This window comes from Balaenoptera physalus, assembly GCF_965194825.1.
Source record: "Balaenoptera physalus genome assembly, chromosome: 18".
Taxonomy (NCBI): domain Eukaryota; kingdom Metazoa; phylum Chordata; class Mammalia; order Artiodactyla; family Balaenopteridae; genus Balaenoptera; species Balaenoptera physalus.
This window is the reverse complement of record NC_138899.1, coordinates 55,911,910-55,926,481: the sequence shown is the minus strand read 5'-3', so window position 1 is coordinate 55,926,481 and position 14,572 is coordinate 55,911,910. Positions and strand designations below refer to the sequence as shown.

The following is a 14,572-nucleotide window of genomic DNA, read 5'->3' as shown; positions in this document are numbered from 1 at the left end:
ACATTTAGCATAATAAGCGATTTGATGCCTTCATCAAACTACACTGTTTGCTGTGTTTGCCTGGAACAAAGTGGAGATTTGACAATTATCTGGATTATTTGAGCCATGTGGCTTCAGGTACCAACTTCTGGGAATCTCTTGAGTTGGGGCTGCTGCACTGAAACTAGAAGATGGGGAGGGCCTCTCCTTCAATAATTAAGCTGACTTATATGGTCAGGGCTTGTGCAGCTTCTGAATCCTCTAAGCACTTAGCTGGGTAGATAAGATGCTCAATCTCTCGGTCACCTCTGGTTCTGATTCTGGAGGCAGATTTAGCACAGTCCCCCTGTAGGGAAGTCTGTTGACTTGTAGATGCAGAGTCTCTTGGTTGTGGTGTGTAACCATGACCTTTTGTGCTTGGCTCAGTGAATCATTCCATTCAGCAAGTGCTTTTATTGAATCCTTATTAGGTACCAGCCAGTGATCCAGGTGCTGGGGATGGAGAGATGAAAGACACAGACAGTCCTTGATTTCATGGGCCAGGAGTGGGGAGATAGGTAGGTGAGGCTACGTGCTGAGGAAGCACACAAGAGGGTCACTGTGCCTTGTCTGGCTGGTGGCTGGGAGAGGGGCTGACGTGATTCTTGAATAATTTTGATGGATAAGAAAAAGGGCCAGAAAAGAGAAAGGATGGAGTGGGGAGAAGAGAAGAGGAACTAGAATGTCATTCTAGGCAAATGGACCAGGAAGGAGAGGTGAAACACAAGTAGATCCTTCCGGCTGAAATTCCAGGTGGGTGTTGGGGGGTAGGGGGACCAGTACCCAGTCCGGGGAGGGAGGAAGGGACCAGAGGACTGAGGGCCTGGGATGCCATGGACAGCCCTGCAGACTTTATCCTAGAGGTGATGGAAAGTCATGAGGGTATTAATCAGATGAGTGACAAAATCAGATTTTAGAAAAGGTCTTTATGGCAGCAGCGTGGAGGATGGAGTGAAGGGAAACAGGTAGTGAATCCAGGGAGAGCAGATAGGAGACTCATGCTGGAACCCAGGAAAGAAACAATGAGAGTTCAAATAAGGCAGGATGCCTTATTCTGTATCAGAAAGATCTTTTTAAAATCCAAGCTCCTCCTAATAGTAGCTGTGTGATCTATGACAAGTTACCATACCCCTCCAAGTCTCCCTTTCCCCATGTGTAAAATGGTTTAATGAGTACTTACCTCATAAGGTTGTGAGGATTAACCGTAAAGTGCTTGGTGCAGTGTCTAAAATGCAGTAATCGCTAAAAAACTGGTGTCCTTATTCTTGTTCTTATGCATCCATCCTGACTTGATAGTCTCCCTAAAAGCAGTTACTGAAACAAAGACTTGGGTGCAGGAAGTTTATTTGGGAGCAGATCCCAGGAAGTACAAGTGACAGAGTGGGGAAAGTGAGACAGGGCAGGGGGACAGCCAGTGAAGGGGGTCTGGCTGAGTAGGATGCTGCTGTGAGCAACTGGGGTTCAAATTCACTTGAGACCCTCAGGGGAACTGTGTAGAATACAGCTCAGAGTTTTCCTTCCAAGGGATGGGAAAGCTGGGATATTTATCCACCAATGCCTGTGCCTAGTGGGCTAAGGGACAGTTTTTTTTTTTTTTTAATAATGTATTTTAATCCTAGGGAACGAATTTTTTTGGATCTTATTTTTCCTTAATTTTAAATGAATGGGAACTTTGCCGAGTTTGAATTAACATTGCATGTTGAATTGTAGCTGTCTTTGTTTTTCTTGATTTCAATTTTATTTATTTATTTATTTATGGCTGTGCTGGGTCTTCGTTTCTGTGCGAGGGCTTTCTCTAGTTGTGGCAAGTGGGGGCCACTCTTCATTGCAGTGTGCGGGCCTCTCACTCTCGCGGCCTCTCTTGTTGCAGAGCACAGGTTCCAGACGCGCAGGCTCAGTAGTTGTGGCTCACGGGCCTAGTCGCTTCGCGGCATGTGGGATCTTCCCAGACCAGGGCTCGAACCCGTGTCCCCTGCATTGGCAGGTAGATTCTTAACCACTGCGCCACCAGGGAAGCCCCTGAGGGACAGTTCTTAAACCCCCAGTGTTTCCAGACTGCCCTGTGCACAAGCTGACCAAGCTTCTGTGTCCCCAACACTGGTGGACCCCCAAGCTCTCAGCAAGTCTCAAGCTGCAGAGGCAGATGCCTGGATGGAGACAGTCATAGGGCAACCAGAAGCATCCACTGCAGCAGAAGTGAATGCAGAGGGCAGCAGTGGGGATGTGAGTAGAGCATCCTACCTGCTACAGTGGAGTGAAGGGACAATTAAACAATATTTAGGAAATGGAATCAATAAACCCTGGTGAGTGGAAGGAAGAAATTCAATGACATCTTAAAATGACTTTAGTATTTGGGGTTTTGTCTGAAAACTGCAGAGTTTAAAACAATTGCCAGATGGTTAGTTTTTTGGTAATGATGCCAGGGAAGGGAGGATGATTTTGATTTGGACCTGTCAAGTCCAAGGTGTCCGTGATCTAGCCAAGTGTCATACTGGGTTGGAAAATGGAATTTTCCTAATTCCGCATTAAACTATGCAGGCTTCACTTTGACTTGTTGAAATTTCTTAAACAAGTTTTGTGGGAGCAAATCTCACACTCTGATAATGAGTGAAGATTTTTTCCGTCCTTGCTACAAGAGCACATTTAATCTGCCGGTTTAAGTGATGGCTTTTACAACAGCCCGTTGTCTCTTTCTGCCTGCTCTTCTCTTATTAGGTGACTTTGAACCTGTTGGTGAATTCCACTGCAGATTATTTCCCCTGAAGAAACGGAATGATAAATACTCTCTTGAGTTATTGCATCGCTGTTGAAACCTAGACAGCATTTTCAAAACCCTTCTGAGTTGTTGCAAAGCACAGTGCCCCATTAAGTACTATATTACTTTGCTTCAGTTTGCCTTCAAAACTTACAGCATTCCAATTATCCTGTTGTTACTGAATTCAGTACTAAAGTGAATATGCTTATTTTCTAAAATGGAAATTTTAGATGATAAAAACTTATACTTGCAAGGTGAGATAAACCAGATATTTAGCTAATTGTGGCATGGAACTCATCCTGATTATATATACACATATTTCTTTCTTTCCATGTGCATGTATAATTGTATCTGGAAACAATTATCCTGTTTTTGCTCTGTTTCAGAATGCACTTTTCAATAGACGTTGAAACCACTTACATTTTAATTTTCTGAAGTGGTTTCTTTGATGGATATTTTATTATAAGAAGTGTAGGACATCCAGGTCAATGGGGCCAGACATAAAGAAGTGAAATAGACAAAGTCTGGCTCTAGTTTTCTCTTTCAAGGTGACCCCCCCACTTCCCCAAGCGCCTTCCATGCCCCAGTGCTCACGGCGAAGGTGCCCCAGGGTTGTAGGCCGCCACCTCCAAAGACAGACTTGTGGCACCATCACAAACCCCTAAGCCTTGTGAGTTTGCTTGTGATGTTCACTTTAACCATACTTGCTTGTAGAGTGTTGACTATATATGAGGCCCTGGTCTACACGGTGATAGTGAGAGAAGCAAAGAGAGCAAACCAGTGTCAGAACAAGGCCAGAAATCCTGAGCCTGTTTCATCTTCCTTAGTGGGTGGGGCTGCACTGATAGAGACTGGCTCCAAAGGAAGGCAAGGAAAGAGGAAGTTAGAGTGTATTACTGCAGGCCAGGCGTGGTCCTAAGTATTCTGCATATATACTCTCTCATTTAATTTAATAAAGCAATATATTTTCTTAAAAATATGCTTGAGAATCAACACTTCTCAAGAAAAGCAGAGAGCGTCTTTCATCTAGTTCCTGTTTCTCTGAGATGAGTCCCCTTCCCTCTTTTTTTTTTTGTTTAAACAAACGATTTTAAGGACTGAATTATGTTTTGATTTTTTTTTTTTAAGTTCCAAGCAAAATCAGGCCTTTTAACGGTCATTTCTCTAAGGGAAAAATAGGACAGTGAAGTCATGGAGATTTTGAAAACTGAACTTTGGGGACAATGAAATAGTTTGCACAGCATAAAATAAAATAATGACAATGACATTATTTTACTTTTGAAGGACAAGAGCCGGCAAACACATTCAGAGATTGGATGCTTTCAGGCTGCCATTGCGGGATTATTCATTTTTCTGCTCTGCATTTGATGAGATGGGCTCAAGAATAAAGCTTTGGACGTTAGAATAGGAGGTCTAGCTGGGGTCTCTCCACTGGGGCTTGGTCATCACGTTTCTGTAGCTGTCCGGTAACCTGGCCACATCCAACATTTTCTTCCAGAACCTGAAGTCTGTTTGTGCTGTCTGAGCTCGTGAGGCTCATGTTCAGCTCAGCTGCCTGCAGAAACCGCTGAACTTTGCACAGGCCATGAGTGGCGAAGCACTTGTGTGTGCCCACCCTTACTGTTCAGCTTGGGGCCACCACTGGTTTCAATTATGACTTCAACAGGCAGCTTTGAAGGCTCCTCTATTCATTACAGAGCTTCGCTCTCCATAATCAGTAATAAAGGAACACAGGCACTTCACAAATATAAAGTGCTAAACAATAATCAGTCAGTAAAGGCAATGCATTGGGACTTTTCTACTTAACTCTTTGTTTCTTTCAAGTTAAAAAGAAAAAAAAATCATTGCTTGTTTTATTTTCTTGCCTTGAGTAATCTGGGTTAAATCTCATCCTGGCCACTTACCAGCTGTGTGACTTTTGGGCATTTTACCTAAACTCTCTGTGTCCCAGTTTCCTTATCTGTAAAATGGAAATAATGATAGTTTCCATCTCATGGGGGTTATCTGAGGAATAAATGAGATAATTCATGCAGAATATCTTTGTAAGGAGCTCCGTTCATATAAAAACTTGTTCAGTAAATGTTAGCTCTCATTATTATTATTTTAATTTCAAATAAAATGAATGCATAGAGTATAAGACATAGGTATAGGTCTTTTTGAGTGTTTTTTTTTAAAAAAACCTCCATTATGTACATTTTCAAACGCCGACACACAAATAAATTGGTATAATCTTCTCCACTCACACACACACACGTACCAATGCTAGCACTGACTATGATCAATATATTTTTCAATCTCATTTCATATAGTCTCATGTTTTCTTCTAGAATATTTTAAAACACATCTCAAGCAGCATGTCTTTTCACCCATAAGTTTGAGTCTCTTTTTGATATTAAAATCCTTAATATTTAATGTAAGAGCTTCTTGGGACTATATCTTCTTAACCTTAAACCCCAGACCCTAGAGGAGTTACTGCAGTTAGTAAACGCTTTACAGATGTTTGTTTAATTAGTGAATGAACAGTCCAAACTCAGCTTTCCTCCACTTTTTGGTAGATGCTCCATAAATATTTGTTGAGTAAATAAATGAGGGCAGGAATTTTATAGAGTGCCTGATGTATATGGAGATGCATATGTTTTACAAAAGCAACAAATATTTTTAATACTTGGATGAGACTCCGATACTTGAAATCCCACAGGTTTACTGTTGCTGTGAACATTAATAATGCCCAAATAATTAGCACTTGAAAGAAGGTTTAATTCTGGTACTCAGATTTTTTGTGAATGCCTGACTGTCGGTAAGTTCACAAAAAGCAATTAGCAGATTCTTCAAACACATGACAAATCCTTTATTACTCTGCTTGTAAGTGACATGGTTTACAGAAAACCAAATGTAATTAAGTAACATTGAACTTGAAATCTACCACGGACTCAAGATATACAAGTTATACTTGGCAAGGCAAAACTTCTCAAACACTAGGTTGTTTCCGGTGAAAGATAAATTTCCATTAAGTAATTCCAACATGTTTTGTTTTTTTTGTCTTACAGACAGTTCCTTTGGCAATAACTTCCACTTTAGCTTTTATTATATAAAAATATAACAAAATTTCATTATATACAAACATTACATTACACCATGTACAGGTTAAAAACACTAAGAAAATGGCAAGCCACAAGGGAAATTAAAGTCAATAGCATGATAAGAAGAATTAAATACTGCACACATTTCATAAAAATTACATTAACTACATTTTTGTTTGCAAATACCAAACAGTACCAATGTGATTGGAAATAGCTTCCAACAACTTCATTTTAAGGCACATCTTGCATATTTCTATATACAACACTGAAACCGGTCAATAACTTAGGGGCTTCTTGGAGTGACCTGTATATGCGTGACAACATGCAGCATGGGATTACACATTTTCATTGTCTTCCTTCTTTGGGGACAGGTACCTGCCAGGGGAGGACTGATAGAGGGGTACCCCAATCTCCTGCAAGTCTGGGAGCCTCCCTGGACGAGGAGGGGAGAGCAGAGTGACTGTCCTGTCATAGTCTCTGTGTAGCACTTTCTCATAGACGCTCTGCAGCCCCACTGTCTTGGGCAGCTGGGCCTGGTAGTAATTGTCCCTACGCAGAGGATCCCGGGGCAGGGACGTGCTCTTACAGAAGGTCGACATCTGGGCTGGGGGGTGAGTGGAAGCATGTGTGCTGGGCCCTCCAGCGCAGGAGGGGCTCCAGCAGCGGTCAGAGTGGCCCAGGATCTTACACTCCGCGGTGCACGCCCACAGTCCTAACATAAAAGAGAAAGGGAGAGGGCATGATGATTACTGAGATTACACACACTGTGCCTCCGTCTTCAAAGTGTCAGACAGGGTCAGGGCGGCTGAAAAGGAAAGCGTGTAAGAAGATGAACGCCCTGATTCCAGATCTGAAATGAATATTGGCTCCTACAAAGCCACTTTAATACGAAGTTGGCTCAGCTTTAGCTGGAAGCAAAAAAAAAGAAAAAAAAATTGATAAGCAGAATTTCTCTTCTCAGATAGCAACCTAACAGGATGGGAGTCTGGTTTATCTCAGGTGGTGGAGCTGCCTCGACTTGGCATTTTGAAATTCATGTTTGAGGCAGGCCGGAATCCGGAACTCAAGGACAGAAAAAAGTGAGAAAGAGGGAGGGGGTCTGGGAATGGAGATTGAGAGGAGAGGCTGTGGCAGAAACGGAGGGAGAGAAGGAAGGCTGAATTTGGCAGGAAAGAGGAGTCCTCACCGCTCTGCATGTGGTTGATGAGATCCTTCTTCAGAGCGTCCCCGCTGACGTCGGAATCGCTATCGTTGAAATCACTGTCCCCTTTGCCGCTGTCTTTGCCGCTGAACTTCTCCGCTTCTCGGCCGGAGATGGTGTTGAAAGAATGTCCTTTCCAGACAGCCACAGGGGGCGCCGGCTCCTTTCCGAAACCAGGGGAGGCGCCGTAGGGCTGCAGCAGGGAATGGGGAGAGCAAGCAGGGGTGAGGGTTGGACAAGAAACAAAAACACAAGGGCGACAGGTTAGGCCTCTCCCGCACACGCACACCCAGACCCCTCCAGTCCCTTCCCCCAGCCTGTCCGCGGAGCACCGAGCGGGGCGCCCAGCCGAAGGAAGGCCTCACCTCGGCGTGCGCGCCGCGGAGCCGCTGCTGCCCCTCGAAGTGACAGGAGCTTTCCCCGGTGGCACTGCCGCCCTCCGAGCCCGGCACTTCGGCCGCGGCGACCGCGGGCGGGGGCGCGTCGGCCGCGGGGCTGCCAAAGGGCGCTTTGCCGCTGCCAGGGAAGGTGAGCACGTCGAACATGTTGGGCCTGGGCCCGGCTCCCCGGGCGGCCTCCTCCGGGGAGCCGGGAGCCGAGGCTCCGCCGCCCGCCGCCCCGGGCCGCTCTTCCCGGCGGGGCCCCCCTTTGCGCACCTCCTTCTTGCGTCGGTTGCAGGTGGTGGCGATGGCGATGATGGCGGCCAGAAGCAGCGTGCAGCTCCCGGCCAGCACGATGATGACGATCAGCGGCGTGTCCCATTGTAGCGCCGGCCCCGACGTCGCGAGCCGAGAGCCGGGAGGGCGAGAGCGCTCCGAGTTCGCTGCACTGGCTGGCGACACCAGCCCGCGCCCGCCGCCGGCTGTCACCACGAAGCTGACAGTGGCGGTGGTGGAGAGCGGTGGCCGGCCGCCGTCGGATATGACCAGCAACGCCCGGAATACTCGGCCCGGCGGCTCCTGAGATAGGTCGCCGGTGAGCACGATCTCCCCCGTTCGGCTGCCGATGGCGAAGGCTTCTCGCGGCTCCTGCTGTAGCAGGTCGAATGCCAGCTCCCCGTTGGCACCCTCGTCTGCGTCCCGGGCCTGCACGCGCGCCACGGCCGTGTCCCTTGCCATGCGCCCGGGGACCGCCACTTCCAGGGAGCCGTTGGCCGGTGCCGGGTGCACCAGGACCGGTGCGTGGTCGTTCTGGTCAAGCACCCGCACTTGCACCAGGGCACTGCTGGAGAGCTGAGGGGAGCCGCCGTCGCTCGCCTGGATGCGCACGTCGAGCTGGCGAAGCGTCTCATAGTCGAAGCTGCGCAGCGCGTAGATGGCCCCCGTAGCCGGGTCCACCGAGACATAGGTGGACACGGCGCCCCCAGCGCGGCCCACCTCGGCCTCCAGCAGCCGGTAGGTGACCTGGCCGTTGCGGCCCAGGTCCGGGTCCCTGGCGGCCACCGTGGCCAAGTAGGCCCCGGGCGGGTTGTTCTCACGCACCGACACCTCGTAGACCGGCCGCGTGAAGAGCGGCTCGTTGTCGTTCTCGTCGCTCACCCGCACCAGGTAGGGCCGGACGGTGCGCAGCGGGGGCGCGCCGCGGTCCTCGGCCACCAGCGTCAGGTTGTACTCGGCGATGCGCTCGCGGTCCAGCGACCCCGCGGTCACCACCAGGTAGCTGCCCGCGTAGGCCGGCTGCAGCCGGAAGTGCTCGTGCCCATAGAGGGCGCAGCGCACCTGCCCGTTGGCTCCCGAGTCCCTGTCCGAGGTGCTGACCAGCGCCACCAGGCTCTCGCGTGCCGCCCCCTCTGGTACCAGCGAGATGGCTCCGGCCTCTGGCGTCCCGGGCCCGGTCGACGAGGTCGCGTCCGCACCCCCGAGAGCAGCGGCGGCGGCGGCGAAGGGCGAGGCGACAGGCGCGCCCGGGGCGGCCAGCGGGGTGATGGCGATATCCGGCGCGTTGTCATTGACGTCGCGGATGCGCACGATGACCTTGCAGGTGGCGGCGCGGGGCCCGGGGCCGCGGTCCTGCGCCCGCACGTCCAGTTCGTAAGTGTCCTGGCGCTCGTAGTCCACGGGCCCGGCCAGGGTGAGGCGGCCCGAGCGCGGGTCGAGGCGGAAGAGGCGGCGCGCCTCGGGCGGGGTACGGGAGCCGAAGGCGAACACCACGTCGCCGTTGGGGCCCTCGTCGGGGTCCGCCGCGTCCAGGTCGAGCAGTAGCGAGCCCACGGGCGCGTCCTCCGCCAGCTCCACCTCGGCCACGGCGCCCTGCGGGAAGGCCGGGCTGTGGTCGTTCGCGTCCAGCACGCGCACACTGAGGGCGGCCGTGGCGGAGCGCGGCGGGCGGCCTCCGTCCTGGGCCACCAGCTCCAGGTTGTAGGCGGCCTGGCTCTCGCGGTCCAGCTCCTGCAGCAGCACCAGGTCGGCGCACTGGGCACCGTCCGCGCGCGTCTGCAGCTCCACGCGGAAGGGGCTGTGCGGCTCGGCCAGGCGCACGCTCTGCAGCCCGTTGGCGCCCACGTCCTCGTCCACCGGCACCTCTAAGGGTATGCGCGTGCCCACGACCGCGCCCTCGGACACCTCCACAGGGATCTGGGCCCGGGGAAAGCGCGGCGCGTGGTCATTGACGTCCCTCACCTCCACTTCCACGTGCACCAGCCGGAACTGTTCCTGCGAGAAGCTGACCACGTCGAAGGCCAGCACGCACTGCGGGGCCTGGCCGCACAGCCGCTCGCGGTCCAGGCCCGCGTCTCCGACGGTCAGCTGCCCGTCGCCCTCGCGCACTCGGATCAGCGAGCTGTTGAACTGCTTCATCAGGCGGAAGCTTGTGTCTCCGGACACTTTCATATGCAGGTCTTCAGCCAGGGTCCCGATGACCGTTCCGGGGGCATCCTCCTCGAAGGTGCTGTAACGCACTGTCTTGCTCTGGGCCACGGAGAGCACCCAGCAAAGGCTGAACAGCTGCAAGGGGAAAAGGCAGGGGATGCCCCCGCGCCTCGCTGGACTCATGCCGCCAGCCCCAAGCGCTATTCCAAAAGGCTGAGGGAGCGATTCCTCTCTGGTTTGCAGGTCTGGGCGTGAGTCCCAGGGTCCCCAGAGCACGCTTTTTGCGAGGCGTGTGCTGGAGAAGTCTGCAGGCTGCAGCTTGGAGGTGCCGGCGGGCTCTGAGGACGTGCGGATGCCACCCACGGCCCACACCTCTCCCTCCCCTTTTCTCGCTGGAGCTGCGCCGCCGCGCGCCGCCTCCGCTCTTATAGCCGCCGATATGCAAATCACCCGAACCGGGCAGCCAATGGCGGCCTGGCCCTCGCGCAGCTCCTACGCCAGCCTCTGACAATCCCTTTAGTGTGGAAAGGCTTAGAGGGGAAAACAAGAAATGAAAATTAGGGAATCTTTCCTTTGTTTCTTTAACTCCTTTTGCTTTTTTTCTTTCCTGTCAGCGCTCTGCCTGTAGAGGAGTTGGCACGGGTCTCCGGGCGTTAAAGGAGCGGAAGGTTTTGTTAATTGTGCCCCTACTGTGCTGGCTGCTTGAACTGACAGCCATCATATGGGATTTCGCCCCAGTGGCTCGGGACCCCGCGCTCACTCTCTGCATTTTGCACTTCGGAGGCTTTGAAACCGCTCGCGCCCCCCTCTGCACAGACTTGCTCTGCCGGGTGAGGCTCAGTTCGCGTTCTTTCTTCGCTTCCCACGGCGCTCGGAAATAGCCTCTCGATTTTGGAGCCCGAAGGATAAGGGAAAATTGATTTTATTCAAATTTGTGTACGCAGTTGTGTTTTGCTCGTGTGAGCCCCGGTGATCAGAGCTGCCACTTCCCTTTCAGAAAAGAGCTCTGCGACGTGTTAGTATGCATGTCATTGTCCAAATGGCTTTCTTAAGCCCTGGGCGCTAGCGGACAAGGGGGAAAAAAGTTCCAAATAGGATTTAGCATAAGCTTGAGGAGATTTGGAAAGGTTTCAAAGATCAGACTGTATCAAAGGCTTATGAAGCCCTCGTTAGTAGTGGAAATAGAATGGCGTGGCAGGCGATCCCATTGGAGGCCCCAATGTCTGTATTATTTAACTGTGACAAGCTAAGGGGAGAGAAAGTTGAACAGTTTCCACAGCGGAGTTGGGCTAACTTGAATATAATGAGCAAACGCCACATGTATCCATTATGTTCCTCTATTCATCCCCAATCACTACCATAGCTCTCCGGCTAAACGGTGATGGGCGCTGAATTCCACACAATACGCGGCTCGTATTAAAGTGCATTTAGAGAACTTTCCCTCCTGATGCCTTGTTCCGCCTATTTAGAGGATTTTCTTTCTGTTCTAATAGGGCCGCTCTGGGAAGCAATACTCATCCCGTTCCAGAAGAACAAAATCACAGCATGACGTTGAAACCTGGCACGAACCTGGGGGAACTTAACCATCTGCCTACTAAAGTGTGGAGCTTCGGCATTGCCAGCTCTGGGCTGGGCGGGTCTCCCGGCTGCTCAGGCGTTGCGCTGCCCGCACAGGTATTCCTCTCTTCCTCTCTCCCCCTAGCATCCCTGAAGACCAGGGAGATGGGGCTCCAAACCCGAGCAAGACAGATTCTTACTGATTCTTATTGAAGAGGTTTATTGAGCAGGCTATGCAAATACACACGAAGGAGGAGAGGTAAAAAAAAGTCACCCACAGGGAGGATTTTTTTTATTTTTAAGGCGATGGATTTGATAAGCAGACTGCATTTAGCAAATGTTCTTCTGAATCCTGATTATAGTTCTGCTGTCAACACCCTATCTGTGTTTTCCTTTCCCTCAAACCCGAGGGGATCTGTCCGGGGTCTTTTCAGAAGAGTTACAGAAGTCCTCCCAGAGTAGGGAGACCAAGCAGGGAGCTGGGTGGGCAGTGAGGGTGGAGGAGGATGACGGAGGAGCTCTGGAGTTGCCAGAGGGCAAAAAATGCAGCCCAAACATCATAAGAGCTCTTACGAGACTGGGGAGAGGGGATGCGCTGGACTGTGGATAGCTGGGGGTATCCTCAGAGCGATCTTGCCTCTCGGTTTCCTTCCCTGCCTCCTCCCTCCACCTTGTGGGCCTGGTGATGCTCAAAGTAAAGAGGCCAGGCACAGCGGACGCGCTGGAACGTGGAAAGGGCGACGCCCTCTACAGGAGCCCAATTCCCAGCTTTCTCTTCCACTTTTCCCCCCTCTCAACAGCGATTTAATAGCGTGCTCTCTCTCTGCTCCCGCCCAAGAGACATTTCTCGGAGGGTATAAGCAGCCAAAAGAACTTTCCGTCTTCCATCCGAGCCCGTAATACTCCCACCCCGGCCTGGGGCCTGCTGGTGACCTTTGGCACTCCCAGGTTCCTGCATTCGCTCCTCATCCCCTTGCCGGGCCAGCCCGGACGCGAACAGATTCCAAGCTCGGCAGTCGGACAGCGGCCTCCCCACTGCCGCTAGTGTAACCGCGAGAGTTCAGGTCGGTGTGCTGCCGCTGCCGAGCCCAGAACAGGGCACGAGGAAGGATGGAGAGGGCGGTGGGGCCGGAGTCGCAGAGAAAGGATATCTTCAGCTGCCCCCGTGAGTAGACACTTGAGAAGAGCCCGCCCGCGAGTGGCTGGGAGACGCAAGTGCGCCCCCTGCGCCCCCGCGCTTCTTAGTTCTGGGCTGGACCGCTGGAGCCCAGCAGCGCGCTGTTTAAATTTGGGTTTTTAGCTTGGAGGGAGAATGGGAACGACCTAATATTTTTACTCAAAGCGCTTGCACATCACCATGCTCATTCTCAAGACTGAAATAAACAAAGGAGTGCAGGTGGTGCGGTGGGGCAGGTGGGGGGGAGCAGGCAAAAGCCAAGAGGCGGGAGGAGGGATCTGGCGCGGCTAGTAGCCCAGAGCATCTTATCCGCTGCCAGCTCCTCGGCCGCTCCAAGCGGCCGCGACAGCGGCGGCGCCGGGGAGCGCGGAGCGCAGAGCCCCGAGCCAGGGAGTCGTGGAGCAGGGCGGCGAGCAACGGCCGCGGCTGGCGCGCGGAGGCCTCTCCGAGCCGGCCGTAGGGGTGTGAAGGCACGCGAGCAGAAAGAGCTCCGGGCCTGCAGCCTCCAGATTATGGAAATACGATTTAAAATAGCGCACCAGCGCCTACAGCAACTCCCTCGGGAAGCAAATTGTCCGAGGAGGCGGGGCCGGAGGCGGAGGGGGAAGGGATCGCCGCTCGCCCTCCCCGGGCGCTGATCCGGGCGCCACAAAGCCGCTCAAATCGACTTGTTATCATACCAAAGGCCCGGGTTGGCTCAAAGGAGCCCCTTTCTTTGGGTTTTAGCAACTTCGCCGGCAACTGTCTCGCAATCCTGAGAACAAACACGGCCCCACAATGGCCGGCGTTTCCTCGGCATGCAAATGTTGCGGGCTCCGCAAAGCTGGCTTTCTGTTACCGAGCCTAATGCCCTCATTGTGAAACTCGCGTGCAGACCCCGAGATTGACACGGGCGTCACGTGACGGATTAGGGCTTCAGGAAAGTTTTCGAAGCAGCGACAATGGGGGGGCTCAGCCTGATCCGATATCTCCCACAGTTTAGCGGGAAAGAAAATCAGGATATATTCTCATATGTAATAGGATTATCTTTTCCATTTCAAGTTCTATACAGCATGCAATTTATTTTTAATTAGGATTATATCTACCAGGAAAAGGACTTTGCTGGAAAGTGTAATTCTAAGGATGGATGGGGACAGGGGTTATTTGTTTCACCTTTTAACTTAAAAACAAAAAAAGCCAGGGCTCATCGTCTTTCCTCCAACAGGCTCACTCCATCGGATAAAACTTACAGGGAAGTTTGCCGCAAGTGCTCATCCAAGCAGAGAACAGAGGCAGCTCTACAGAGGCATCCAGTTCATTCTTGTAACCAAACCACACTTTGTAGATATCTCTTAGAGTTACTAAGTCGCTGGGTTTTCTGGGGTTTGCTCTCTAGAAATGCAACCAAGCTCTTTTCTACACTCCAACTGCTTACTTCATATTTTAGAGAAAGATTCCCCCCCCCCGCCATGTTGGTCTGTTAATACTGGCATAGTGACTTTTAAACGTTAATATCACACCGCAGAGCAACATCCTCTACAGCCCTGATTCAAACTCAGCAGTCAGACAACGAGACAGTTTGGGGGTGAAGGTAACTGTTGTTTCAACTTTGATTTTGGATTGATCCCAGTGCCTGATGCTCACAAACCCTGGACCATTTCCAGGTACCGGGCCACCCATCCTTTTGTTTGTTCTGTGTGTCAGGATGCTCTGGGAAACCCACTTAACCTGAAAAGAAACAAAACACGGCTGTTGACTGCAGTCTCTGGAATCATCCTGCTTAGGTTCAAATCTGAACATTACTATTGATTTGCTGGGTGACCGTGGGCAAGTTACTTGATCTCTCTGTATCTTAGCTGCTTTATCTGTAAAATGGGGATAATAATAGTACCTTGTAAGATTGTCCTGAGGACTATGTAAGATAATATAGTAACAGGTGCTTAGGAAGCCCTGAATACCTGTTAGTTATCCTTTCCTTTTAAAGCACAGGGAAAAAAA

The 14,572-nt window shown here is 51.5% G+C and overlaps 1 protein-coding gene across 3 annotated transcripts; it reads right to left on the bottom strand.

Annotated features, from left to right (window-relative positions):
* Positions 1–5,597: 5,597 nt before the first annotated feature.
* On the bottom strand, positions 5,598–10,263 carry LOC309647922 (protocadherin-8). 3 transcript variants are annotated; one of them, XR_014256398.1, is made up of 4 exons: positions 7,711–10,263; positions 7,420–7,570; positions 7,040–7,247; positions 6,444–6,565 (listed from the first exon to the last, which is right to left on the bottom strand). XR_014256398.1 is itself a non-coding variant. In XM_082435813.1 (3 exons), exons 1-3 carry the CDS (start codon positions 10,042–10,044, stop codon positions 6,189–6,191), a joined length of 3,210 nt encoding a protein of 1,069 aa, XP_082291939.1. In that variant the 5' UTR covers positions 10,045–10,258; the 3' UTR covers positions 5,598–6,188. The 3 variants fall into 3 exon arrangements, 2 of the variants coding, with proteins under 2 accessions (XP_082291939.1, XP_082291940.1); XM_082435813.1 differs by having other exon boundaries at positions 5,598–6,565; positions 7,420–10,258; XM_082435814.1 differs by lacking the exon at positions 7,420–7,570 and having other exon boundaries at positions 5,598–6,565; positions 7,711–10,258.
* Between the last annotated feature and the right edge of the window lie 4,309 nt (positions 10,264–14,572).

What these genes read in the sequence shown, in the direction of transcription:
- LOC309647922 (XM_082435813.1), bottom strand. Translation starts at nt 10,044, where the DNA reads ATGAGTCCAGCGAGGCGCGGGGGCATCCCCTGCCTTTTCCCCTTGCAG. An exon ending in TCCGCGGCGCGCACGCCGAG is followed by an intron (nt 7,248 to 7,419) that starts GTGAGGCCTTCC and finishes TCCCTGCTGCAG; the next exon opens with CCCTACGGCGCCTCCCCTGG. An exon ending in CATCAACCACATGCAGAGCG is followed by an intron (nt 6,566 to 7,039) that starts GTGAGGACTCCT and finishes CTTTTATGTTAG; the next exon opens with GACTGTGGGCGTGCACCGCG.